Consider the following 26,454-nt stretch of genomic DNA (forward strand, 5'->3'; position numbering starts at 1 on the left):
TATATTAAAAGTGTGAAGACCCTTAGAAAAATGATTTGAACTTTTTATCCTTCCTTAAAAATTTCTTAATAGACAATATCGGCTTTTCACTATTCTTTTCAAATTATTATTTAATTTTATTAGGTTAATTAATTTAATTTATTAGTCCTTTTAAATGTAAGATTTATTAGAAATAAAATTAGTTTAAGTATACAATTCATGTAGTATTCTTCAATTAAAGGTAAATTAATTTTCCTTACATATTTTAACAAGGATGAATGTGTGCTATTGACGTGCCTTCAATACCTTCGTTTGAGGTTTAAAAGACAAAAAAATTGATATGTTCACTAAGTATTATATTCTGATAATTTGCTTTCTTCTTAATCTCTTATTATTTAGTGACTTTGGATAGATTAAAAAATTAACATGTTCACTAATTATTATTTTCTCATAATCTGCTTTCTTTTTGAGCTCTTATTGTTTAGTGACTTTGAATTGCTCTATTCTAAATTTGCTTTTGCATAATATCATAATCTAACAAATCTTTTTATTGATGCTTAAATATCTCTTTAGTACAAATTTTGGACGCAGGTAAAGAATATGAAGTCTGGAAAAGCTAATTAACTTGCCGTACTCAAAGAATTGCACAAGCTGAGTCAATATCCTATATGCATGTACTTGGAGGCAATATCACTTTCTTCTTCTACCACATGGTTCTTCACTCCACCCAAATTGTGCTTGCTATTGGCTTTTGTTTTCATGCATTATGAGTTTTGTTACTTCAGCTTTGTTGGATTAGTATTTTTAGTACTCAATTGTCTATCTTCGATACTCAATTTTCTATCTATTGTGGAAGACTGTTAATTACAAACATATTTGACCACTTTTTAACTCAAACACCACTACTACAAAAAAAATTTAGCAACAATAAATAGATATTTTATCAAAAAAAAATTTAAGCTTTTACCGGCATTAGTTAATTATTATTGGATCAATATCACTAATAATTAATAAGTTAAGAAACAACTTATGGGCATTATTTTGCTCCAAACCTAATGTTGATAGGTTTTATACATATATTTATATGATTTATTTTCTGATTACAGATAAACCCATGAATCCTAACCTAGGAAAATTGATATTACTGTATCAATTTGCTGCTTAAATTGTGGGGTCATGACTTCCTCAATTGAAGTTTGATTTTAGTTCTATATATTATTATTATTATTATTATTATTATTATTATTATTATTATTATTATTAGATGTATGAATCTAACTATGTAATTATTCACTATATGTTTGACAAGCCTACATATGTTGACAAGCCTATACTATTGTGATTCTGATTTTGTAGAATATTGATTTGAGTTAACTAATTTGTATTAACTAGGCTCTGAGACAATGATATCATAAGTTTAGTTTCTCAAATGGAAGTTGTGCGAAAAATTTAACGCAGATCAAATATGATCTTTCTCTTGTGCCTTTTTGTTGTATGTTTCTTTCCTTTTCTTCTTATTCCTTTGTCTAACAATAAAAAGAGACTTGGACATTGAGATTTAAGACCAGTCTTTCGTGGATTTAAATATGCATATAATTTTTGCCTAAAAAAAAATCATATCCCTTGACTCCTAACCCATTTTTTTTTTCTTTTTGAAATCTTTGACTTTTGGTATGTCTATGTTGTGCACTTAAAAACTCTTATGATTCTTCATCATCTACATATGCAATTTTTTATCCTAAATATTTACTATGTATGAATTTTTAGCCTATATTTTTAGTTAGTGGACGTGGTTATTGGAGAACTTATAAAGTTCATGTTCCATCTATTCTAAATATTAACATGCAGATAATATAATCATAGGGACATATTTGTTATCCTCTTTTTGAGTTACAATTATATTATGAGAATATAAATTTTCTAAAATAGGAGAATCATATTAACCTTGTGGTAAGAGTTTTTGTACTCTTCTTTTACATCTATTTGACTATTAGTCGATTCGGGGAGGGTCAAACTCATAAAGTTTGATATAGACAGCCTAACCTAAAGCATTAGTGGTTGCTTTTATAATTCAAACTTGTGACCTTTAGTTCACACGGTGATAACTTTATCATTGTTTCAAGGCTCCCTTTTATTGTGTTAAATTGGATCAACCAAATGCTAATTTGTTGTTGGTTAAAGTTCCAAAAGAAGCTCAACATAAAAAATATATAGAGTACTAATAATGAATACTAAAATAGTTTATTTTCTTATGTATTTTAGCATTATAGTTAGTTAGGTTTTTTTGATTGGAGTCTTTACTTTATTAATTTCTTTCGTATTCTAGCATTAGTTAGTTAGGTTTTGTTTTTTTTAAAAAAAAATTAAGGTATTTTACTTATTTTATTTTTTTCTTTCCTATTTTAATATGGATGTGATTCGTTATTTTAGCAACTAACTCTCAATTGTGGTATTTTAATTTATAATGAATTCTGTGATACAATCTATATATGTCCCTTTTCACAATTTTATACAATAAATTGCCTAGGTTTTTTAATATTTATTTTTGGTTTCTAATGTATGTATTTTGAATATAATTTGTAATTTGATTGAGTTGTAAAGATTATAGTTAATCGAATTGTTCTGATAACACGATCATATTATTTCTGTTATGTTACTATCTGGTGTTTTTTTGTTTAATATAGATAGTAGATAGAATATTTGATTGTACTTTGACGGAATTTTTATGTAAAGGAAAAATTTAATCGTTTGAATCTTAAAATTCAAAAAGTACCTCATAAAGAGAGTATATTTTTTCTTTCCTTTTGGTTCATATACTATATGTAGAATCAGATTTTTATGCCAAACATTCATTCAAATTAGTCTATTCTCATTATGTCTATCGATTTTGTTTTTTTACAAGAGTTCAATGTATAATATGCGTATTAGAATTTTAGAAATCGGCACGGTAGTATAATTTATTTGAAAAATATTACAGGTTATTGGATCACTATACAATAATAATGACAAAGAAAAATTAATTATATGTTAGCGCATATTCTTAATGAATTCAACAAATTAATGCAATGGTTTGATAGATAACTTGTAGATCATAGAGGAGGAATGTTAGGAGTAGTCTTCTATATTTGTGTCTATGGTAGGTTTGGCTAACACTATACCTTGATATATCGTTCATGAATTCAACAATTTGACATTTCCTATCTGAATTGAGTTATAGCGCTATATGAACTTGATCAAGTTTTAGTTTCGCACCTTTCTTTTTTACTTGTGCAAATTTTTGTGCACTCAAAACTAATTCCATCCATGTTTGTTTAAGAATTTTTGTTGTTGTAATTTTTTTCTATCATTATTCTGAAAGTATAGTTATATATACACAACAATCAAAATAGCTAATTTACCCTCTTTATATATATTTATAATTGACTAACATGATTTATACGTGTGGAGCACGTACACTTAACTATATATATATATATATATATATATATAAAAGTAGAATTTTGGTTGCAACTAAGATTCGGTTTCTTTTCATGTTAGTTACTACTTTTTATTTTATGAGTATTTTCTTATTGGTTAAATTGAAAATCAAATCGTTAGGGACTAAAAATCGATAATCAATACAACTGCATTCTCTTTATTATAAGTATGTGTATTAGTTTTTTTAGTATTTGTTTTGTTATTATCTTTTAAAATATTTGTTTCGATATTTAGTACATTTCTTTAGTTACAATAACTCATATGATATATAGAATTAAGATTACAAAATTGAAGTAGTTTCATAAAAATAAAAACTGGAGTTTTAGATTGAATTAATAAATGGATGAATTTTTTTTTAGATTAATAAATAAAATTTTTACAAAATTAATTAACGGATGAAAGTTTTATTTCATAAACTAATTAAGAGATAAATATGAGTTTTACAAAATTAATAAATTGATGATTTTCTTTTTAGATTGAAAGTAATGGAGGAAGAGGAATAATAAATAGTGAGAGGGATGGTTGAATTTTTTGAAAAAACTAAAGAAAAACAATTTTTTTTTCATTTTTCTAACCATTAAAAAGGTTGATTTGGCTTAAAAATCACTCCATCACGCGCGTGATGGAGTGTGAAGCCCAAATATTTCACCACATCAGCAAAAAGGGCCACGCGACGTACTAAAAGAACAAGTTCGGGAGGGGGGTGCTTAAGACAAGTCAAAGTTCAGGTATACCATGAATAAAACTCGACAAGTTCAGCAGGCAATAGATACTTCTCTCTTTTGATGATGTGTTTCAAATCCACTATCAAATTATTGTTTCATTGCTATTCTTGAAGAATCAATATTCAAATTCAAAGAATTTTGACTTACTCGAAGATAAAACTCACTAGCTGTGGGTTCTTGAACAATAGGAAAATGTTCCACATACGCATACATGTCAAGCGTCTGTAGATTAAGGCGATTACCAAAAATTTCAACGGTGCGAAGAAATAAAAATAAAAAAACATCATTCCAAATTGGAGTTTCATCAAATATTGGTTGTCCATTGGACGTAAATAATTCGGATATCGTCCAGAAATAACCACATCATCTTTCAGATTGGTAATAACCATTTAATTATTCTTAAACAACCTTTTCAAACCATTATATTTGAGAGATAAAGGAAATGACTGAACAATAATAGGACGCCGATTATATTGAAACTTTACCACCCCAATGTAAATTTACTCTTACCTTATTCATTTAAAAGTAAGAAATGAATAAATTAATTTCAACAAATATTTTGAGTTATGAAGTTTAACAACTTTTTTTTTTTTGAGTTGATGCAAGAAATAAACCTACACTCACACTCTTTATATAGCATCGAGAATTTTGAAGTTGTTACAAGGTAAACATGGGATCCTACCTTACAAGGTAAACATGAGATCCTACCTTACAAGGTTAACGATTCCATTTACCTTGTAATACCTTGCACTTTTCGGAATCTATCAAATAGATAATAGATAAGTGACTTTATTTACCTTATAAGGTAAAATCACCATTTAACTCACACTTTAATATGTGGATTAACACTGTTAACTTTTTAATGGACAAGGTAAACACTGTTAACATCTGTGTTTACCTTGTCCGTTTTAAAAAATTTTCATTTTGATGTGCATTTTTGAAATTTTGACTAAAAAAACGTGTCCTTTAGGCTCTGGATTCCAAATATTGATATGGCATTTTATTTGAATTCAGAGACTTTTTATTTTTATTTTTCCTCTGAAGCATAGGTTATTTTATAAAAGAGATAAGCATTAAGTACCTCCTCGATCTATGGTCAAAATTGCTATGATACACTCCAACTTCGCAGGGCTATTACTTTCGAACTCAATTTTAGCGTATTTTTGTCATCTTTTGTGCTAATATGGCATGCCATGTCAGTTAAAAGGAGTGAGAAAAAATATCATGTCAGCTAAAAAAAATGCCAAAAATACACTAAAATTTAGTTCAGGTATAAGACAACCTCATAAAGTTAGAGTGTATCTAGCAAATTTGCTTGTAATTCAGGGATACTAGATGTTTTACTCTTTATAAAACTTTGTTAAGACAAGAATAATTCATGATATATTATGAAACGATATGTAACAACCATCCGAAAAAGTGTAATTCACCAACCACAACACCAGAAGAATCATTCCAAGATACCTTTATGTGAGTGCAAAACAAAATGAAAAAAACGTTGAAACACAAAATACAAAACAGTCCTTTTTTGTGTTCATATCACTATTTTCTTCCTTCTTTCTTTCTTCTTTTTAGACCACACAACCATATGGTGCAACTTGTGGTGGCTTTTCTTTAACTTGATAAAATTTTGGAGTATTTGATGTTGCTTTCCCTACTTTGTGGACATAGTTTGAAATTCAAACTGAAATTGAAATGGACCTGCCTATAAAAACGAAAGATCCCTCCGTAATCATTCATCCATAATATCAAGTAAATCATTTTCGTGTATCTCTAGGCTATAGTCATAGTAATCCTCCTATTCAACTACTCCGACCAAGGGTGTGTAAAAATCGAACCGATCGATAAATCGAATCGATAAAAATGTTATTGGGTTATTGGATTAACGATTTTATATATATATATATATATATATATATTATATGCACTACTTGTTCATAATTCAGTAATTCACAAAGTATTAACCTATTCAGGACAACAAAGACACAATATAAAGCTCGGCTATTATCGTATTGAAAAACTTGAAGCATTTATAGCTTCCAACAATTAGGATTTAATTTTTTTTCTAACTAACATTCAGTTCAAGTTTGAAGATTCTTGTAAATTAAAATGCATTGCATAAGATTTTTGCGGTAACTAAAATTTTGTTTTTTTAAGTAAGTTATTACTATTTCTATTTATAAGTATTTTCTTATTGGTTAAACCGAAAACCGAACCGTTAAGGACCAAAAATCAATAAATCGAAACCGATAAGAAAATATCTTATTGTTTGGTATTGGTTTTACATATTTAAAAATCGAAAATCGATAAACCGAACTAATAACACATAAAACCGAACCGATCGATGCACACCCCTAACTCCGACTCATATTTTTTTGAATAATTGGTTAGGATTTTTGAATTATAGATTAAACTTTTGATTTTATTTTTAAAAATCTCTGAATTTCGATTGAATATCAGATTTAGCACTATTGCATTTTTGGATATCTAAAATATTCAAAATTTTATGTTTTATATTGGGTTTTATCATATCATATGTGCCCAATGCTAAAAAAAAAAAAAAAAAAAAAAAAAAGTCGAATTTCCGAAGTTACCCATAATAGTAGTATGTCGCATATGGAATTACATGACATGGGCGGTAGGGTTGCCTGAATCCTTGTTAACTCTAGAAAATTATACATATTAACTATTAAGTAAATTGTAAAGAATGAATTTGGGCTAACTCAACCTCAAAAGCTAGCTTATGAGGGAAGGATTGTCCGACACCAATTATCCATTCCTTTTCGATGTGGGATACTTAACACTCCCCGCACGTCTAGGCATTAACTGAAACGTGGATAATATAATATAACTGAAGCGTGGATAATATAATATGGGGGCCCAACATCGGTGAATAAAGATTTTCGATGTGGGATACTTAACACTCCCCCGCACGTCCAGGCATTAAGTGGAGCATAGACAATATAATATGGGGGCGTAGGATACTTAACACTCCTCACAAGTCCAGACGTTAACTGGAGCGTGGATAATATAATATGTGGGATACTCAACACTCCCCGCACATCCAGGCGTTAATCGGAGCTTGGACAATATAATATGGGGGCCCAAAATCGGTGAACAAAGATTTCCGATGTGGGATACTTAACATTCCCCTGCACGTCCGGGCATTAATTGGAGCGTGGAAAATATAATATGGGGGTCCAATATCGGTGAACAAAGATTTCCGATGTGGGATACTTAAAGAATGAATCTTGGGCCTAACTTAATCTCAAAAACTAGCTCATGAAAAGGATTGCGCAAATCCATGTAAGGAGTCTAATTACCCATTTCTTTTTTGATGCGGGATACTTAACATATATTGAGGTTGTAGTTATTATGACTAGCCTTTAAGGCTCAAAATTCAATTGAAAATCTGAAATATCTAAATCGATTAATCCAAAATCGAATTTAAAAGTTGAGTCCAATCTGAACTTATTCGGATTGGATTTTTCATCAATCCGAAAATAAAAAATTTAAATCGAAAATAGTCTCTCTACATCAGGCTGGAGTAAGATCAACGTACACTTTACCTAAACTCCACTTGATGAGACTATACTAGGTATACTGTTGTTGTATAAAGCGCAAACAAATGAGTACATAAATAACATGCTCTTTAACTTGGTCTTAGCTTGCATCTATGCCTTCCAACTTTGATGTATACAAGTAGGCACTTAAACTTATACAAAGTTAAATAAATAGACACACGTCCAACGTGACATATACATAACAGTCTCACGTGATTGTCACATAGGATGCGTGTCTAATTATTGAAATTTTTATAAATTTAAGTGTCTACTTGTGCACGTCCAACGTCGGAAGAAATAAATGACAGCTGACGCCAATCTAAAAGGGCACATTTTCATATGGAGAAACTATTCAGTATAGGGAAGCTCAGAGTATAGTGTAGTAGAAAATGGAAGAAATAACGAACAAGACTCATGTTTTAGTTCTCCCATTCCCGGTACAAGGCCACATAAACCCAATGATTCAATTCTCCAAAAGATTGGTAGCAAGAGGAGTTAAAGTGACCTTACTCACCATATACTCTATTGGCAAGAATTTGCCAAAGGAGTCTAGTTCAATCAATATTGTGTCCTTTCCATATGATGAGTCTGCACCAGATAATACTGATAAATCTCTTGAATGGTTCTCTACTTTGGTGTCCAAAAACTTGGGAGCAATTGTTGCGAAGTTATCTGATACTGAGTATCCTGTGAAAGTTCTTGTTTTCGATTCTTTCGCCTCTTGGGCAATTGACCTTGCACATCAGCTAGGACTCAAAGGGGCTGCATTTTTCACACAATCTTGTTCTCTTAGTGCGATATACTATCATATGGATCCTGAAACAAGTGAAATTCCTTTAGATGGATCTGTTGTATCATTGCCTTCACTTCCACTGCTAGAAAAGGAAGATCTGCCTACTTTCATCTACGAGACTGATTCGTATCCAGCTCTTAGAGCACTTGTTTTCAGTCAGAACAACAATTTCAAGAAAGCAGATTGGCTTTTCTTCAACACATTTGATGCATTGGAGAAGGAGGTATTGTATCTCATAGATATTTTACTATACACTGAATATTGTAATTTTGTTATTCGTCATACTTATCGCTAGTGAAGAGGGAGCTAGCCTTGGAGTAACTGGCAAAGTTATTGCCATGTGGTTAGGAGGTCACGCGTCAAGGCGTGGAAACGGTCTCTTGCAAAAATGTGGGGTAAGGCTGTGTACAATAAACTCTTGTGGTTCGGCCTTTTCCCGGACCCGGCGTAACAAGAGTTTTAGTGCACAGGTTGTGTAAGGGTGAAATTAGACAGTCTTTTTTTGAATAAGTACATTATTATTACTCCTTACTTATCTCCACTACAACAGCAACTGATCATCCCAAAGTGCTAGAGTAACATACTCACTTTCAATTTATTTCATTGGGTGAATTTAACAAAGTAAAAAAAGAACTTTTAACATATGCAAAAAGTATTGTAACTTGTAATCTTAATTATGTTATACCACAAGTGTCTAGTTCTTTCTACAATAGACTAGATAGGATAGAGAAATGAAACAAAAAGGATATTACTTGGGTGTATAATATACATATAGACACTTAAACCTAGCCTCTACTGGCATGTGAGCAATCCAACTTATAAGAGAGCACATATAGACACCTCCACTTGCAACTAAACACTCAAACTTGTCCCGATTGTGTGTCGTGGACATCCAATGCTGACATGGTACAAAATTTTTGGAGGTGTCGAAATGATCATTTTGTAAGTTGGAGTGTTCAAATGACACAATGGAGAAAAGCTGAGGTGTCTAGATGTGCATACTGAAAGTTTGAGTATTTACTTGCCAGTTGAGGCCAAGTTTTAGCGTTTATTTATCTATTATGCCTTACTTAAGCATGCTCAATATATACACACACACCCTTATCTAGACCAATAGTTTGAACTTTTTGTTGCTGAATTTGTCCAGGTAGTTGACTGGATAAAAAGTAAGTGCTCAATCAAAACCATTGGACCAACTATTCCATCAATGTATCTTGATAAGAGACTTAAAGAAGACAGAGAATATGGTTTGAGTCTCTTCAAGCCTAATGATGAAATTTGTATGAATTGGCTAAATTCAAGGGAAATTGGGTCTGTTGTTTATGTATCATTTGGAAGTTTAGCCAGTCTTGGAGAACAACAAATGGAGGAACTAGCTACTGGCTTGATGACGAGCAATTGCTACTTCTTGTGGGTTGTTAGAGCTACCGAAGAGAACAAACTCCCCGAAGAATTCATGTCTAAGGCAAAAGAGAAAGGACTAGTTGTGAATTGGTGCCCTCAACTCGATGTGTTGGCTCATCGAGCTGTTGGATGTTTCTTTACTCATTGTGGATGGAATTCAACCCTGGAAGCGTTGAGCTTGGGAGTGCCAATGGTTGCCATGCCCCATTGGTCCGATCAACCTCCTAACGCGAAATTTATTAGTGATGTATGGCAAACAGGAATTCGCGTTAAGGCTGGAGAAAATGGTGTTGTTTCTAGAGATGAAATCGCGCGTTCCATAAGGGAAGTCATGGAGGAAGACAAAGGTGTAATGCTCAAAGAGAATGCAATTAAATGGAAAAAATTGGCTAAGGAAGCAGTAGATGGAGGAGGAAGTTCTGATAAGAATATTGAAGAATTTCTATCAAACTTGTAATGCAATTAAAAGCTTGAACTTCTTTTACTTAAAAACACTTATTTCTGTTTCTTTTGTTCATTACTCTCTTCGTTTCAACTTGTTTGTTTTACTTTCTTTTTAGTTCATTTAAAGAAAATATCGTTTTCCTTTTTCGGCAACCTTTTAGTTCTAAATTTCCACATGACTTGTTTAAAACTATAAGATCAAAAGATATATATTAATAGATTCTAGGGGCGGTAATTTCAGCCCATATTTGTGAAAAGGGTCGATTTAACCTATATTTATTGAATTGGATCACTCATATTTCAAATGGGTAAATATGGACTTCAACTCATTTTAAAAGCTCATATAAATATGGACAAAATGGGTAAAATATGGGTATCCATTTAAACATAGAGATCACCCACCTATGCTTTAAATTTCATTTTTTTTTTCTTTTTTTCTAGTTTCTTTTCTTCTTATTTTTTTTGTTTTTGCTTTCTTTTTTCCTTAAATTTACTTTTTTTTTTTCATTTTTTACTCGTTTCTTATAATTTCTTTTTTCCTTTGTCATCTTTTCATCTATTTTTTTATATTTTATTTTAATTTCTTTTTCTTTGTATTTTTTTTTTCATTTTTATCCTTTCTCATTCTTATTTCATCATTCGTATTCGCTTGACCTACATGAGTTAATAAATATAAGCTTCTAATTATCCCATTTTACCTATATACAATTCATAGCATCTCTTATCAATTAAATATACTCTATATATAGTCTCTCCCCTTTATTATTATTTTTTTCTATTTTTTATTTCTCTTTTTTTTTCTTTCTTTTTTCCTTTAATTTACAATTTTTTTCTTTCTTTTTGTTTTAATTTACTTTTTTTTCTTTTTCATTTTTTAAATTTTTTTCCACTTATTTTTTACTCGTTTCTTACACTTTTTCTTTCTTATTTTTCATCATTTTTTTTTCTTTTTCAATTTTATTTATTTTTTCTTCACATTCTTTTTTTTTTTTTTTTGTATTTCTATTTCCACCTTTTTCATTCTTGGTTCATCATTTTTGACATTTTTCTTCTTTTTTTACAATCTTTTACTCATCTTTTTTTTGTCATTATATTTTATATTTTATATTTTTTTTTACTTTAAATTTATTTGTATCATACTATATATTTCAAATAAATTTATTATTTGAATAGTTTAGTTGTCAATATGTACAATTTACCATTTGTATTTATATACAAATAAGTATATGAACTAATTATATTTTCTTGAGATTGAAATGTATAAATATACAATGTATCATTCAATGCAAATGTGTCATTAGTATTTGTATATCAAATTTATCATTTATATTTGTATATAAACAAGTATCATTAGTATGTGTATGGTTCAAGTTGTATAAACATGTATCATTTGATAATGTAACATTTGTATTTGTATAATTTAGCAATTGTATTTACATAATTTTATTATTTTTATTTGTATTGTTCAATTTATATCAATAAAATATAATTTGTATCAATATATATAAAATATAAGTGCGAATTATATAAAATACATAAAAATCAGAAAGAAAAAACAATGAAAAAGGAGAAAAGGAAAAAGAAAAAAAAATGATGATGAATACGAATATTCTGAATGGTTATGATATCTCAGCCATCATTCATAATTTGTAATCGACTTAATCATGTTCTTCGAAAATAAAAAAAATATAAACTATAAAAAAAAGACAAAAAAGAAAAAAGAAAAAATGAAAAAACATAAAAAAAAAAAAAAAAAGAAAAAAAGTCAAATTGATATGATATAGAAGTTTTAAGTTTTTTATTTTATGAGATAAAATGGGCATAAAATGGGTTGGAATCATTTTTACCTAATCAATATATGACCAAATCTATATTTACTCATATTTATATAGGCGAATTGCAATTCAAATCATTTTTGTTCGATCCATATTTAATCCATTTAAATCTAATCTAATCCGTTCGTTTGCCACCCCTAATAGATTCTATATATCCTTAATTTAGAATAACAAGATTCGAAAGTGATCTTTTTTAGTTTATTAAAATTTGTGTCAAGTTAAAATAAAATAAACAAATTAAAACTGGAAAGAGTAATTTTCTGAATCATCATCTTTAGCTACTTTGATTTGATCTTTGAAACGAGGGTGGTTCAAAGGATCTAGTTGATTGTGTGGTTGAATGCGCTTTTGGTAGAGCCTCCACCTCTCAGGATTAGATTAACCGGTAAAGTTAATGTCATGTGATCAGGAGGTCACAAATTTAAGTCTTGAAAATAGTCTCTAACAAAAATACAAGATAAAATTGTGTACAATAAACTCTTATAATTGAACTTTTTCCCGAATTTTACTCATAGTAGGAGCTTTAATACATCGCCTGTCCCACCTAAAAAGGTGTAGGCACCATTTCATTGAGTCAATAAAGTTGAGGGTAAGTAGGTACTTGCATGTTAACTTTTTTGTGTTAAAATTTTTTGCAGTGATTTGTCATATTTGACGAGTACTATACAGTCCAACTCACGAGCCAAAACAGCAGAAGAATCATTCCAAATTATTCACTCAAAAGGACGAAACACAAAACATAAAGACGTCCTCTTTTCTTTTTCAATCACATTGGTATTTGTTTTCTGTCTTTTTGGTCCATAAAATACTCAAATATTTTTCACGTTTTTATATTCTTATCCGTCCATTCATCTTTAGTTGTCTAGTATACCAAAAGTATGTTGAATAATATTTGTTCAATTTGAAAATCAATAAATAATTTATTTATTTATTTCTTTTTTTTTTTCATTCGGTGTCTGGTGTCTGTATTTAAGTCCCGACTAATTCGAATCGCGCGTTGCAGGGCCCATTGAGGTGGCAATGCTCCCAACAGAATTTTCTCTATATCCAGGGTCAAACCCTCGACCTCTGGTTAAGGATGGCATTTATGTCCATTTTGCTAGTTCTATTAAAAATTACTCCCTCCGTTCCTAAATAAATGCTTCTTTTGCCTTTTGTTTTTGCTGCTAAATAAGTGTGGTTACAATAAATTTTAATTCATGAAAAAAAAAAAATTCAACTACAAATATAAATATGAAGAATAAGAATTTTTATTGACAAATAATGTGGGTATAATTCTATTTCTCATTTGATTCTTCTCTCTTAATTTTTTTCGTAATTCAAATGCAGTTAATAGCGTATTTTTAAAACATAAAAAAATTTGAATTTAGTCTCCATGAAAGGAAATTTTGTGAATCTTCTTAAATTATTTGATTATTAAGAAAAGAAAGAGAGAGAGAGTTGATCTGATTGTGAATATCCATGAATATGTGAGATATTTGAAATGTCTATTCAAGAAAATATAAAATATGTCAACTTTTAAATAGAACATTTAGGAACTCTAACATGATTAGATTCACTTGTATATTCCTACAAATTTTCGACGTCTACAAAGTGTTTGTTTACTTCTTCAAAAATAAATGGTCATGTTATTTCAAATTTGTCCTTCTGTAAATAAAAAGTAGAGTAAAGCATCTAATATCCTTTTGAACTATAACCGAATTTGCTACGACACACTTCAACTTCACAAGAGTCCTATTAACCTAAATTTAATTTTAGTGTATTTTTATCACCTTTTTTAACTGATGTGACACTTTTTTAGCTGACGTGACACATTTGGCATGAATCTCATTTTTATATAATAAATGTGTCATGTCAGTATAAAAGGGTGATAAAATACGTTAAAATTGAATTCAGATGATAATAGGACCCACGTGAAGTTGAAGTGTGTCGTAGCAACTTTGAACATAGTTCGAGAGGTTACTGGATGCTTATTTCTAAAAAGTAATCAACGTCAACTTGAAAAGAGATAAATTTAATTAGGGGTAGATTGATAAATTTACCTTATATTTTCTAGGAGTTAATCATTTGTTAAAGGCAAAATGGCTCAGTGGGCCCCTGTACTAAATCGATTTTATAGGTTGGACACTTCTACTTACATGTCCATCTGGATCCCTGAACCCACTAAAAATAACTTTTTAACACTTGTTTATAGAGTGTAACACACTCTCCCACGTCAGCTGTCACGTCATCTGTCACGTCATTTTCAAGCATTTCATAAAATTCCAAGTCATTTTTAAAATATTACATAACAAATTAAATATTAAAATTAATTTAATTAAATGAGAAAAATTTATAAATTGTAGAAAATTTTGAATAATCATGTTTTTATTTTTATTCACAAATTAAACATCAAATTTATTTCAAATAATTAAAATTCTTCTCCAACAAATTTAAATTTTTAACTATAAATTCATATATACAAACATAATGAATTTTCGATTTTTAAATTTGAATATCTTTAACAAATTCACAAAAACTTTAACTTTTTTCAAGTTTATTCATTACATTCACTAATTTTTTAATATCCACTATCACTCACTTTCAAGTCAAATTTAAATTTTAATCCCTAAAGAAATATAAAAAAATTTCAAATTTAAATTTTAATCCCCAAAAAATATGAAAATTTTGAATTGAGAGAAAAAATTTAAAAAATTAAATAAAATTTGAATTGGGAGTGGGGGTGGAAACGGGGTGGGGGTGCTGGGAATGGAGCTGGGGTGGGGATGTTGGGAAGGGGCTGGGGGGGCGGGGGATGGGGCTGGCGGGGGTGGGGGGGATGGGGGAGGGAGGGGGGTGGGGGATGGCTGGACGGGGGTGGGGGGTGGGAAAGGGGGATTTTTAAATTTTTTCTCTAAATTTATTATTTTTAAATTTTTTAAAATATTTCTGAATTAAAAAAATTTAAAAAAAGTTGAGTGGCCTTTTTTATTTTTTTAAAATTATTTTAATATAAAATTGACCAAATGATTCCTACTCGCGTCTTAGGCGAGTGCCTTCACGCTCTTTGTCCTACTCATCAATTTCAATGCCACGTAGGCTCGGTCAACGATCAAAGGATGTAAAATATAATTTTTTAATGGATTTAGGGGTCTAGATGATAAACATATAAGTAGAGGTGTCGAACTTACAAAATCGACTTAGTACAGGGGCCACTAAATCATTTTGTCTTTGTTAAAGGGTGTATCCAACCGAAAGCAACACAAGTATTCATTAACCATTGCATTTTGCAAAATATTAAAAAAAAAAATTATTCAGAGAATGATTATTAAAATAGTGTCTATAATTTATTACTTATTTATTAAGATATATATCAAATAAATAGTGAAAAATTAAAAATAGGTAAGAAAAGTTGTCACTGGTACAGTGGAATGAATGTGATCTCTTCAACCTTAATCCGCGTTTTTAATTTCAAGCCATGAATGTGGAGGAGTTCTTAATATGAAATGCTTCTCCTCTAATGAATTTATACGGCATGGATTTGAAATTTTGAATTAGTTAAGATTTGTGAATTTTGAATACTGAATGATTAGGGAAAACAATGACTAGACATCATATCTTTTGGTTCCTGTTCAAGAGAATCTAGCAGTTGTAGCCCATTGATACACATAGATATGTATATGAATTTGAATAAAGGGTAAATCCATCGTCAGCCCTGAACTTGGCACCATCATTCACTTTGATACCTTAACTGAATCATGTTCATTTTTGACACCTCAACCAGCTATTAACTGTGTCATTTTGACATTTTTTTTTTCAATCAACTGATTTTACAAAGTGTGTGTAAGATGAAATGAAGGAAGAAAATGGAAAAATGAAGAAAAAAGAAATCTAAAATACAAAATTTTAAAAGTGGGTTCTTTTTATTACACGTGGAACATTTTAATTCGTTGATTCAATTTTTTTTTCTATTCACGTGCTTCAGATGCGTGTAGACACGCAGGGTCAAAATTTTGATCAAAATGGTGCATTTACAACGGTTTAGGTAAGATTAATAGGTTGAAAGTATAGTTTAGGTGTCTTTTTGAAAAATTTTGGCCAACATCAATGGGTAATTATGTATATACTCTTATATTTATATAGGAGCACAATTATAAATAAGAGCTCATTAGGTTATTCAACTAAAAGGATAATCTGATACACTAAAAGTTTTCGCTATGTGCGGAGTTCAAGAAAAGATCAGATGACAAAAGTCTATCGTATTATCCTGAAATTACGTAAGAGGTTGTTTCTCAATATGTTATTCATCTATTGAAAATTATTTATAAATCTTTATTTTTTCTTGTAACCAAAAAAAAAAATCACTATAAAATCTGCAGCACTCCAAAGTCAATGTATCATATTTTCTAAAAATCTTGGCAACAAATATTAGTGTGGTTTTACTGTAATCAACTTAGACCTTTTTTCTTTTTCCTCTATAACAACATTTCACAACAAAATGATAAAATTTTCTTGAAATTAATTTTAGATATAATACATAAATGTGTCATTTAAGCTAGCTTCAATTGATATGTATGTTCTTCGATTTTGGGTGCACAAATAGACGTTTAAACTTATATAAAGTTGAACAAATAGACATATGTCTTACATGGAATCCCACGAAAATTACCACGTAGGACTTGTGTATCCTTTTGTTCAATTGTATAAAAGTTCAAGTGTTTACTTGTTTACAACTAGAATTGGAGGCATATATGTCAGCGGACGCCAGGGGCGGCTCAACCAAATTCGTTGCCTGAAGCCAAAATCAAACAGAGGCCTTAAGCTTTTAAGAAAAAATAATTATTTTCATAAAGTCTACTTTTAAAATTATATAATAGATTTCTTCAAATGATTTTTTTTAATTAATAATATAATCAATGCATTAATTTTTTGAGACATAACACTCCAAACTAGACATATCAAACTCCTTCTAAATTCATTTTATATAAAAAGTTTATTTTTTCTACAAATGTTATTTAATATTTTCTTAAAATCTATAATCTATTATTACTAAAAGAAATAAAAAACAAGGCCCCTCAAATTTGGGGGCCTAAGGCGGCTGCCTTTTTTCGAAAGGGTAGAGCTGTCCCTGACGAAAGCCAAGTTAAAAAGGCATATTTATGTATTATGTATTAATTTTATGTATGTTACATGTTCTTTATGACAACATTTCACCATAACATCCAAACAACAAAAAATCATAAGTGGGGCCAAGCATAATAGAGTGTGAGCAGACGTTACCCTACCTTTGTGGGGTAGAAAGTATGTTTTTGAAAGATCCTTGCTTCATGGAAAAAATCGTTTTTCAACAGACTTGAAAAAATAAATAAATAAATAGTCTCTCTCTTCGTTCGTTTTTATTTATCCCTTACTTTTAAAATGAATTACTTTTGACATATCAAGAAAAGATAATTTTTTTTTAATCTCAACATTAGTTATTTCTGAAAAAATGTTCTGTTTCCACCCTGAACTATACACGAAATTGTTGAGATACACTCGAACTTTTGGAGGGTTCTATTATCCCTGAACTAATTAAAATCGTATTTTTGACAACCTTAGTATCTACGTGGTACATACGTGTCACATCAGTAAGTCAACACACTGAACGTTCATGTAGGTACACGTATATGTCATGTATGTGCCACGTAGGTACTAAGATTGTCTAAAATACGATTTTAATTAGTTTAGGGATAATAGGACCCTCCTAAAGTTTGGGTACGTGTCTCAACAATTTTGTGTATAATTTAGGATGAAAAAAAGTGTATTTTTTAATTATTTGTTCTCTAAGACATAATAAGTACTATAATTAAAAGTCGTGTTTTTATTTTTTCAACAAATGTACTAAATCAAATGTGACAAGGCGAAGGCAAAGTGAACGGAAAAGAAGACAAATTTGATTTCACTTTGTTATGGTAGACTTGGTCAACCTCCCTCTTATGTAAGAGAGCATCTTTTTCCCTAATTCTTATCCAAAAACTTTGCGTCTTCTTTTCTTGATTAAACGACTTCTGCTAAAGTTACAAAGCAACTAAGAGTAAATTACTGCAAAAAAATGGAAGAAATACCCAACAAATCTCATGTTTTAGTTCTTCCGTTTCCAGTACAAGGTCACATAAATCCAATGATACAATTTTCCAAAAGATTAGCATCAAAAGGATCAATTAAGGTAACATTAATTACCATAGACTCTATCAGCAAATCCATGCCAATGTTGGAATATGGTTCAATCAAGATTCATTCCATTCCATCTAATGACTCTCCTCCTGAAAGTTATGATCATTTTCTTGAATGGTTTCGTTCATTGGTTTGCAAAACATTGACAACAATTGTTGAGACATTATCTGATACTGATCATGAGTATCCTGTGAAAGTTATTGTATTCGATTCGATTACAACATGGGCTATTGATCTTGCACATGAGTTAGGACTTAAAGGGGCAGCTTTTTTTACCCAATCTTGTGCACTTAGTGTGATATATTATCATATGGATCCTGAAAGAACTGAAGTTTGTTATGATGGATGTGGGAATGTGTGTTTGCCTTCACTTCCTTTGTTGGAAAAACAAGATTTGCCTTCGTTTGTGAGTCAGAGTTATTTGTATCCATCTCTTAGTAAACTTGTGTTCAGTAGGAATGTTAATTTCAAGAAAGCAGATTGGCTTTTGTTCAACTCATTTGATGTGTTGGAGAAGGAGGTAACTCATTTGATGTCTCACTATTGTTATATTTTGGGTTCATTCATATTCTTGTTGTTAGTAAATTGTCTTGCTATGACTTTGATAGGAGAAGTGAGTCTTGGTGTAACCGGTAAAATTGTCTTCAGGTGACTATGACTGTTTAAATTGTAAGAATCAAACTTTAATAGAAATGTAGGATAATCGTCTACAATAGACCTTTGGTTCGATCCTTTCCCAGGCCCCGTGACGCTTATAGAACTTAGCCCTCAGCCCTCAGCCCTGAAGTATATCGGACGGTAATTTTAGAGACATGTCCTTTAACTTGGCCTTAGATCACATCTATGACCTCCAACTTTGGGTGTGCACGAGTAGACACTTAAGCTTGTATAAAGTTGAACAAGTAGACACACACGTTCTATGTGGTGTAATACACGTAGGACGCCATGCAGACAAGAATTGGCCGCGAAGGACATATGTGTCTAAGACCAAGTTAAAGGGCATGTTTATGTATTTTGCCTTTCAAGAAATACTCAAAAAGTATAGGGATTATTTTGATATTTATACTACGGGGAGCTCAGTTAAAGCCAAAGAATTAGAGTATATTAAGCTATTTCACATTGTATAAAGTTAAATTTAGGCCTTTTGTCCTTTTTAAATGAGTGAGTATTACTATTAAGATTGTTGTTGCCATGTGATTAGGAGGTCACGAGTTCGAGCTGTAGAAACAGCCTCTTGCAGAAATGTAAGGTAAGGTTGTGTGCAATAGACACTTGTGGTCCGGCCATTTTCCGAAGCCCACTCATAAAGGGGGCTTAGTGCAGCGGGCTATCCTTTTTTGTTACGATTGTTATTTAGCGATTGCACACAAACACGACCATCTCAAAGTGCTGAAATCTCACTTTGTTCTATTTTATTGAGTGCATAGTTTTAGAAAGTAAAACAATAACTTTTGAAGTTTAAAACTTAAGAGTTTCATATTTGGAGTTTCTAATTCTCTGTGATGGACTAAAGAGGAGCGATACATCAGATGGAAATGAAGAGACACACATCCTTACATAGTGTTATACCTAATAACTGATCTAAAGTTGCTGTTGCTTAATTTTTACAGGTGATCGACTGGCTAAGGACCCAATGTCGAATCAAAACCATCGGACCAATTATTCCGTCAATGTATCTTGACACGCGACTAAAAGATGACAAAGAATACGGTTTGAGTCTCTTCAAACCTAACAGTGAAACTTGTATGAAGTGGCTAGATTTGAGGGAAATTGGCTCTGTTGTTTATGTATCATTCGGAAGTTTAGCCAGTCTTGGCGAACAACAAATGGAGGAACTAGCTTTCGGATTGCTAATGACCGATTGCTATTTCTTGTGGGTTGTTAGAGCTACTGAAGAGAACAAACTCCCAAAGGAATTTATGTCCAAGGCAAAAGAGAAATGCCTAATTGTGAATTGGTGCCCGCAGCTTGACGTCTTGGCTCATCGAGCAGTTGGTTGTTTCTTTACTCATTGTGGATGGAATTCGACCCTTGAAGCATTGAGTTTGGGAGTGCCAATGGTAGCCATGCCCCAGTGGTCAGATCAACCAACTAATGCGAAATTTATTTGTGATGTGTGGCAAACAGGAGTTCGTGTTAAGGCCGGAGAAAATGGTGTAATTACAAGAGAAGAAGTAGCACGTTCCATAAGGCAAGTGATGGAGGAAGAGAAAGGTGTAACGCTTAAAGAGAATGCAAGTAAATGGAAACAATTAGCTAAGGAAGCAGTAGATGACGGAGGGAGTTCTGATAAGAATATTGAAGAATTTCTCAAATTTGTAATGCACTAGACTGAGTACTAAATATATTTGACAGTTCATGTGTTTGTAGGTAAGTGTTTCACACCCTCTAGTTTGTATCTTGGTTCATGTGCTTCGATATAGTCTCTTCTTCTTCTTCATATTTTTCCGATACTACAGTCAGACATTTCTAAAGCAGTCATTCTCTACAGCAACATTTCACTATAATGACCTAGTTTCATGTCATGTTATATTATATGTTCTCTATAACAGCATATAGCTATAGCAGTCAAAAGGTATCTAGATAAACAATGCCATAATAGAGAGGTTTGATTGTATCAAGCTGAATAAGGAGCTAAGATTGTATAACGTAGATATGGAAAAAAATAACCAGCAACTCGCATGTTGTAGTTCTCGTTTTCCCTATACAAGGCCACATAAATCCAATGGTCCTTTTATCCAAACGTTTGTCATCGAGAGGAGTTAAAAGTTCCCATACTCATCATAGAGTATGTTTGCAAGTCTATGCCGATATCAGACTCTGCCTTAATCAGAGTTGCGTCAATCCCACATGATGTCTTCTTGAATGGTTCCGCGCATTAATGTCTAACAAATTTGCTGATTCTGAATACCCTGTGGAAGTTCTTGTGTTTGATTCAACCACAACTTGGGCAATTGACTTAGAACATCAGTTAGGAATTAAAGGGGCTGCATTTTTCAGTCTTGTTCTCTTAGTTCCATATACTTTCATATGGTTCAAGTCTGTTCAAGCCTAACAGTTATGTATGAAGTTTATGTAAACTCAAGGGAAATTGGCTCAGTCGTGTATTGTATCATTTGGACGTTTAGCTAGTCTTGAAGAACAACAAATGGAGGAGCTAGCATGGGGATTAGTAACGAGCAACAATTATTTCTTGTGGTTTGTTAGAACTGCTGAAGAGACAAACTCTCAGAGAAGTTCATGTCCAAGGCAAAAAAGAAAGGACTAATTGTGAATTTGTGCCCTGAGCTCGATTGTGTTGGCACATCAAGCAATTGGATGTTTCTTTACTTATTGTGGATGGAACTTGACCCTCGAGGCACTGAGTTTGGGAGTTCCAATGGTAGGTACGCTCCAATGGACAGATCAACCAACTAACGCGAAATTTATTAGTGATGTATAGAAAATAGGGATTCACGTTAAGGATGGAGAGGTGGTTTCGGACCAGACCTTTCAACACAAAAAACCGGTAATCAAAGCAAGATTGAATAGCTTAATGTCTTTACAAGGTAAGATAATATATTAAAAGGAAAACTTGTCTTAAACAGTCTTAGCAAATGAGAATTTAATGAATGTATCAGTTATCGTACAAGACATGAATACAATCAAACCAAACAAGTAAAGTGATACCATCACATGATAACGAAAAGATAGTCAACAAGAGTAGTTAAGACGATACATGATTAATTAAACGACGAGAAACAATAAACCAAAGACATGCTCTGAGAATGCTGAGTCTATTTTACTCAGTTTAGTGCATTGCAATCTTGAATAAATTCCTTAATGTTCTTGTTAGAACTCCCTCCTTCATCTACTGCTTCCCTTGCCAATTTTTTCCATTTAATTGCATTCTCCTTGAGAATTACTCCTTTCTTTCCCTTCATAACTTCCTTAATGCAACTTGAAACTTCTTCTTTTGTAATTCTACCATCTCTTCCCGCCTTAACGCGAATGCCTACTTGCCATACATCACTGATATACTTTGAATTCGGTGGTTGGTCCGCCCATTGGGGCATACATATCATTGGCACTCCTAGACTCAATGCCTCGAGAGTCGAATTCCATCCACAGTGAGTAAAGAAACATCCAACGGCTGGATGATCCAACACATCAAGCTGAGGACACCAATTCACTATTAGTGCTTTTTCTTTTGCCTTGGACATGAATTCTTCGGAGAGTTTGTTATCTTCGGTAGCTCTGACGACCCACAAGAAGTAGCAATCGCTCATCATCAATCCCGAGGCTAGTTCCTCCATTTGTTGTTCGTCGAGACTGGCTAAACTTCCAAATGATACATAAACAACAGAGCCAACTTCTTTTGAGTCTAGCCAATTTTTGCAAGTCTCATAATTAGGCTTGATGAGACTTGAACCATTTACTTTGTCAAGATATGTTGACAGAACAAGTGGCCCTATGGTTTTGATTTTATATTGGGTCCTTAACCAGTTGATCACCTGTACAAATTCAGCACCAAAATACTGAGTATAGCAATTTGGACGTATCTGTATGCTCAAGAAAATACATCTTTCTGTTTGTTTCAATTCATGTGAACCTATTTGTTGGACACGAAATTTAAGTCTAAATTATGAATTTTGAAATTTTGGTATCAAACATGACATAAAATTAGCGTGGTTATAAGACTTTTGAATCTTGTGAGGTTAACATGTTATAATATTTGTGCGGCTATAAAAGTTTTTCACTAACCTAAAAATAAAAAGGCTAAATGCATATACAAGCCTCTCAACTATTCAACTTTTTCCGTATAGGCACTTCAATTAAATCACGTACTTATTGAACCCTTTACTTCTTCACAAATGGTTTCAATTGAGCACAAATATCCTACGTGGCACTTTTTCAATGCCTGCATTTTTTAAATCTTGAACGCGTGAATTGCACCTTCCATGACGTGGAAATTATCACCAATCATAAAATTTCATGTCATTAAAGAAGAAAAGATTAAAAAAAAAAAAAAGAAGTAAATTATTTTTTGTGTCTTCTTCCTCCTCTATATTTTATATCTTTTCCACCATTGAAACCTAGCTAATAACATATTCAATTTCTTCTTTACCCTTCTTCTTTCATCATCATTCATGGTTTTTCTTACATTAATTCTATTATTATTTTTGTCTCTTTTAATTTTTTAACTTTTCAGATATAATTTTTAGTGAGAAGAAAAAAAGAGGATACCCAACATCCATTAGAGAAAAATTTGAAAGTACGTAAGATATTATTAGCAGTAAAAATTTGATATATATAGATAATTCATAAATAACCTCTGCCAAGCCAGCTTTATAGTTTAGTAATATATATAGTTAATTCATAAATGACCATTGATTGCTGTAATCCAATTAAAATTCTTGAACGGACAAGAATGAACTGTAACATTCAAAAATTCTAACATAAGGAGCTTCAAATTCGACATGCATCAAACATTATGAACCACTGATAGTTCACCAAAAGAGTTTCAAGGAGTCCTCCATTTTCTCACTTTTGTTTGAATCAAGAGAAAAAACACAAGCAATACTAAATGAAAAGATCTTAATGATGGTTCAGCCTAAGCAAAACATGATCATCCAAGGGTTTTGATCTTTCGAATGAAGTTGTACTCAAGACAAATCATGCTAACATGTTTTCCCCTAAAGAGAACACTACAACAACAACAATTTTAAGGATTTTGCAGAATGAAAAGTAATATCGACCAGCTCAACTTCAAATACCAACCACAAAGACCTTTAGATCCATTCCGGTGGAAGAAAAAAAAAAAAAGGAAACCCCTGTTCAATTATGGATGGTTAACCAAGAATTTGGAAAACATGAATTCAGAGATTCAAAGGATTTGGCCAATCGATGAAAATTAGTAAATTGCTTGGGAAAAGATTATTTTGGTTTCTAAATTTCTTTTCTCTATCAAGCAAGTCAATGTCCTATTTAAGAATTTGATTTTATCATTCTTAAATTTTACCATCTATGGTTGATGAAATTCCACCACCATCGTCATCACCTCCATAACTCCATTGCTTCAAGAATGTGATTTTTTAATAAGGATTCAAGCTTAAAGAATGTAATTTTTATTTCGAAGGTATAAATATTCACTATGCCAAACGGTGTCATGGCTGCTCCAATCTCTCTCTCTCTCTTTTTAATTCTTTATATGTGGCTTCTTTTTGATTGATTGTCTTTTGCTTTTTCTTTTTAATTTTGGATTAATTATAGCTTCTCACTCTCTAAGTGGAGAGTGCACTACACATGCTATGCCGCATCAGTAATTGTGCTCAATTAAAACAATTTGTAAAAGAGTAAAGAACTCAATAAATACATGACTTAATTAAAATATCTATACGAAAAAAGTGAAATAGTTAAGGATCTGTATATGTATTCTTCCAAATAAAAATGTTTGACTTAAAATTTTCTATTTAACTCTTGTCAGACTTTTATATTTGAAGAATTATCATGACATGTTTAGAAGGAACAAGATAGGTGCACTGAAGCTTTCGTTACATGCTGGGTCCGGAAAAGGGTCAGATCACAACGGTCATCATGGCTTGAACCAATTACTCGAAGACTCTCATTCTATCATAACATGTTTAAGAACAAGAAATTATAAAGTACTATTATACATAGTACATGATAAAAGTCTTTCTTTCTCCTTATTAAACTACATGACCAAGCGAATCAAACACTGTCACATAAAATGAAATGAAGTGAATAATTGTATTTCTTGAAAATGCATAAAATTTTGGCATGTTGATAGAAATAGATAGTAGTACCTCCTTTTCCAACACATCAAATGAGTTGAACAAAAGCCAATCTGCTTTCTTGAAATTGAAGTTCTGGCCAAACACAAGCCTCTTGATAGTTGGATATGCATCACTCTCAGTGATGAAGGTAGGCAAATCTTCATTTTCCAACAAGGGAATTGAAGGCAATTCCACAACAGAACCACCATCAAATGGAATTTTACTAGGATCTTCATGATCAATATGATAATATATGGCTGATAGTGCAACAGGTTGTGTGTGAAATGCAGCCACTTTTAGGCCTAATTCATGTGCCAAGTCAATAATCCAAGTGATTAGTGAATCAATGACAAGAACCTTCACAGGGTACTCAGTATTTGCAAATTTGTGAATAATTGAAGTGAATTTTTCCAACATAAAACATTGGAACCACTCAAGAAAGTCATCCATAGAGGTAAATGGTTTGTACTCATGTTGAATGCACTCAATGTTGATTAATGGACCACAATCCAATAACATGGTCTTGCAAACTAAATCAATAGTGAGAATTGTCACCTTATTGCCTTTTGATGCCAAAATCTTGGCAAATTGGACTATTGGATTTATGTGGCCTTGGGCAGGAGAAGGGAAAACTAGAACATGAGTTTTTTGGTTGGTGATTTCTTCCATTTCTCACACTTTTGTTTTCCCCTCTCCAACTTTTAGGTTGTTTTCTCTTGGTGATAATTTAGTTAGCACCTTAGTTCTTCTTTTATACAAAAATGAACCTTGGTTACAACTTTACACATGTGATATATTTGTCAGTTTCATGTCATATTCAGATGAGGATTTAGAATTTAAAGTTTATGTATTCTGAATTCTAAGACAACAATCTCAAAGGTTGGTATCTTTCTTAGTAAATTTCTTAATATATATACATGAGTTAATTTCATATTGTAATGGGAGATGGATTCAGAATTTAAAGTTTATGAGTTTTTGAATTCTAAGACGACGGCCTCAATGGTTGGTGACTTGGTTTTGAATTTAAGTTTTGGACATATTTGTTGAAGTTCTTACCCCATATATATGGTTTGATTGATGCTGATAAAAGAGCAGCTTAGTGTATTAAAACTCCCGTTATACATTAAATTTGGAGAAGGGCCTAGACGAGGATCAATTGTAGGCAGTCTTACCCTATATTTTTACGTGGGGTTATTTCCAATGCTTGAATATGTGACCTCCTGGTCACAGCAATTTTATCAGTTACATCAAGATTCTCCTTCAAAG

At 31.5% G+C, this 26,454-nt stretch overlaps 3 protein-coding genes across 3 annotated transcripts; 2 read left to right on the forward strand and 1 right to left on the reverse strand.

Moving 5' to 3' along the window:
- The first annotated feature begins 7,794 nt into the window (after positions 1-7,794).
- On the forward strand, positions 7,795-10,458 carry LOC107851290 (mogroside IE synthase). The gene is made up of 2 exons (XM_016696246.2): positions 7,795-8,760; positions 9,685-10,458. The coding sequence occupies exons 1-2, from the start codon at positions 8,134-8,136 to the stop codon at positions 10,396-10,398; spliced, it is 1,341 nt and encodes a 446-aa protein (XP_016551732.2). The 5' UTR covers positions 7,795-8,133; the 3' UTR covers positions 10,399-10,458.
- A 7,605-nt stretch (positions 10,459-18,063) lies between these two features.
- Positions 18,064-20,852, forward strand: LOC107850495 (UDP-glycosyltransferase 74E2). The gene is made up of 2 exons (XM_016695066.2): positions 18,064-18,932; positions 20,023-20,852. Exons 1-2 carry the CDS (start codon positions 18,291-18,293, stop codon positions 20,740-20,742), a joined length of 1,362 nt encoding a protein of 453 aa, XP_016550552.1. The 5' UTR covers positions 18,064-18,290; the 3' UTR covers positions 20,743-20,852.
- Positions 20,853-21,986: 1,134 nt separating this feature from the next.
- On the reverse strand, positions 21,987-26,219 carry LOC107850496 (UDP glycosyltransferase 9). The gene is made up of 2 exons (XM_016695067.2): positions 25,219-26,219; positions 21,987-22,905 (listed from the first exon to the last, which is right to left on the reverse strand). Exons 1-2 carry the CDS (start codon positions 25,855-25,857, stop codon positions 22,198-22,200), a joined length of 1,347 nt encoding a protein of 448 aa, XP_016550553.2. The 5' UTR covers positions 25,858-26,219; the 3' UTR covers positions 21,987-22,197.
- Positions 26,220-26,454: the final 235 nt, after the last annotated feature.

The sequence above is a fragment of the Capsicum annuum genome, chromosome 12, assembly GCF_002878395.1.
Source record: "Capsicum annuum cultivar UCD-10X-F1 chromosome 12, UCD10Xv1.1, whole genome shotgun sequence".
In the NCBI taxonomy this organism is placed as follows: Eukaryota; Viridiplantae; Streptophyta; class Magnoliopsida; order Solanales; family Solanaceae; genus Capsicum; species Capsicum annuum.

Coding starts and splice junctions, on each gene's coding strand:
- LOC107850495 (XM_016695066.2), top strand. CDS start 18,291: ATGGAAGAAATACCCAACAAATCTCATGTTTTAGTTCTTCCGTTTCCA. Junction 18,933..20,022: donor TTGATGTGTTGGAGAAGGAG/GTAACTCATTTG, acceptor TAATTTTTACAG/GTGATCGACTGGCTAAGGAC.
- LOC107850496 (XM_016695067.2), bottom strand. CDS start 25,857: ATGGAAGAAATCACCAACCAAAAAACTCATGTTCTAGTTTTCCCTTCT. Junction 22,906..25,218: donor TTGATGTGTTGGAAAAGGAG/GTACTACTATCT, acceptor GAATTTGTACAG/GTGATCAACTGGTTAAGGAC.
- LOC107851290 (XM_016696246.2), top strand. CDS start 8,134: ATGGAAGAAATAACGAACAAGACTCATGTTTTAGTTCTCCCATTCCCG. Junction 8,761..9,684: donor TTGATGCATTGGAGAAGGAG/GTATTGTATCTC, acceptor GAATTTGTCCAG/GTAGTTGACTGGATAAAAAG.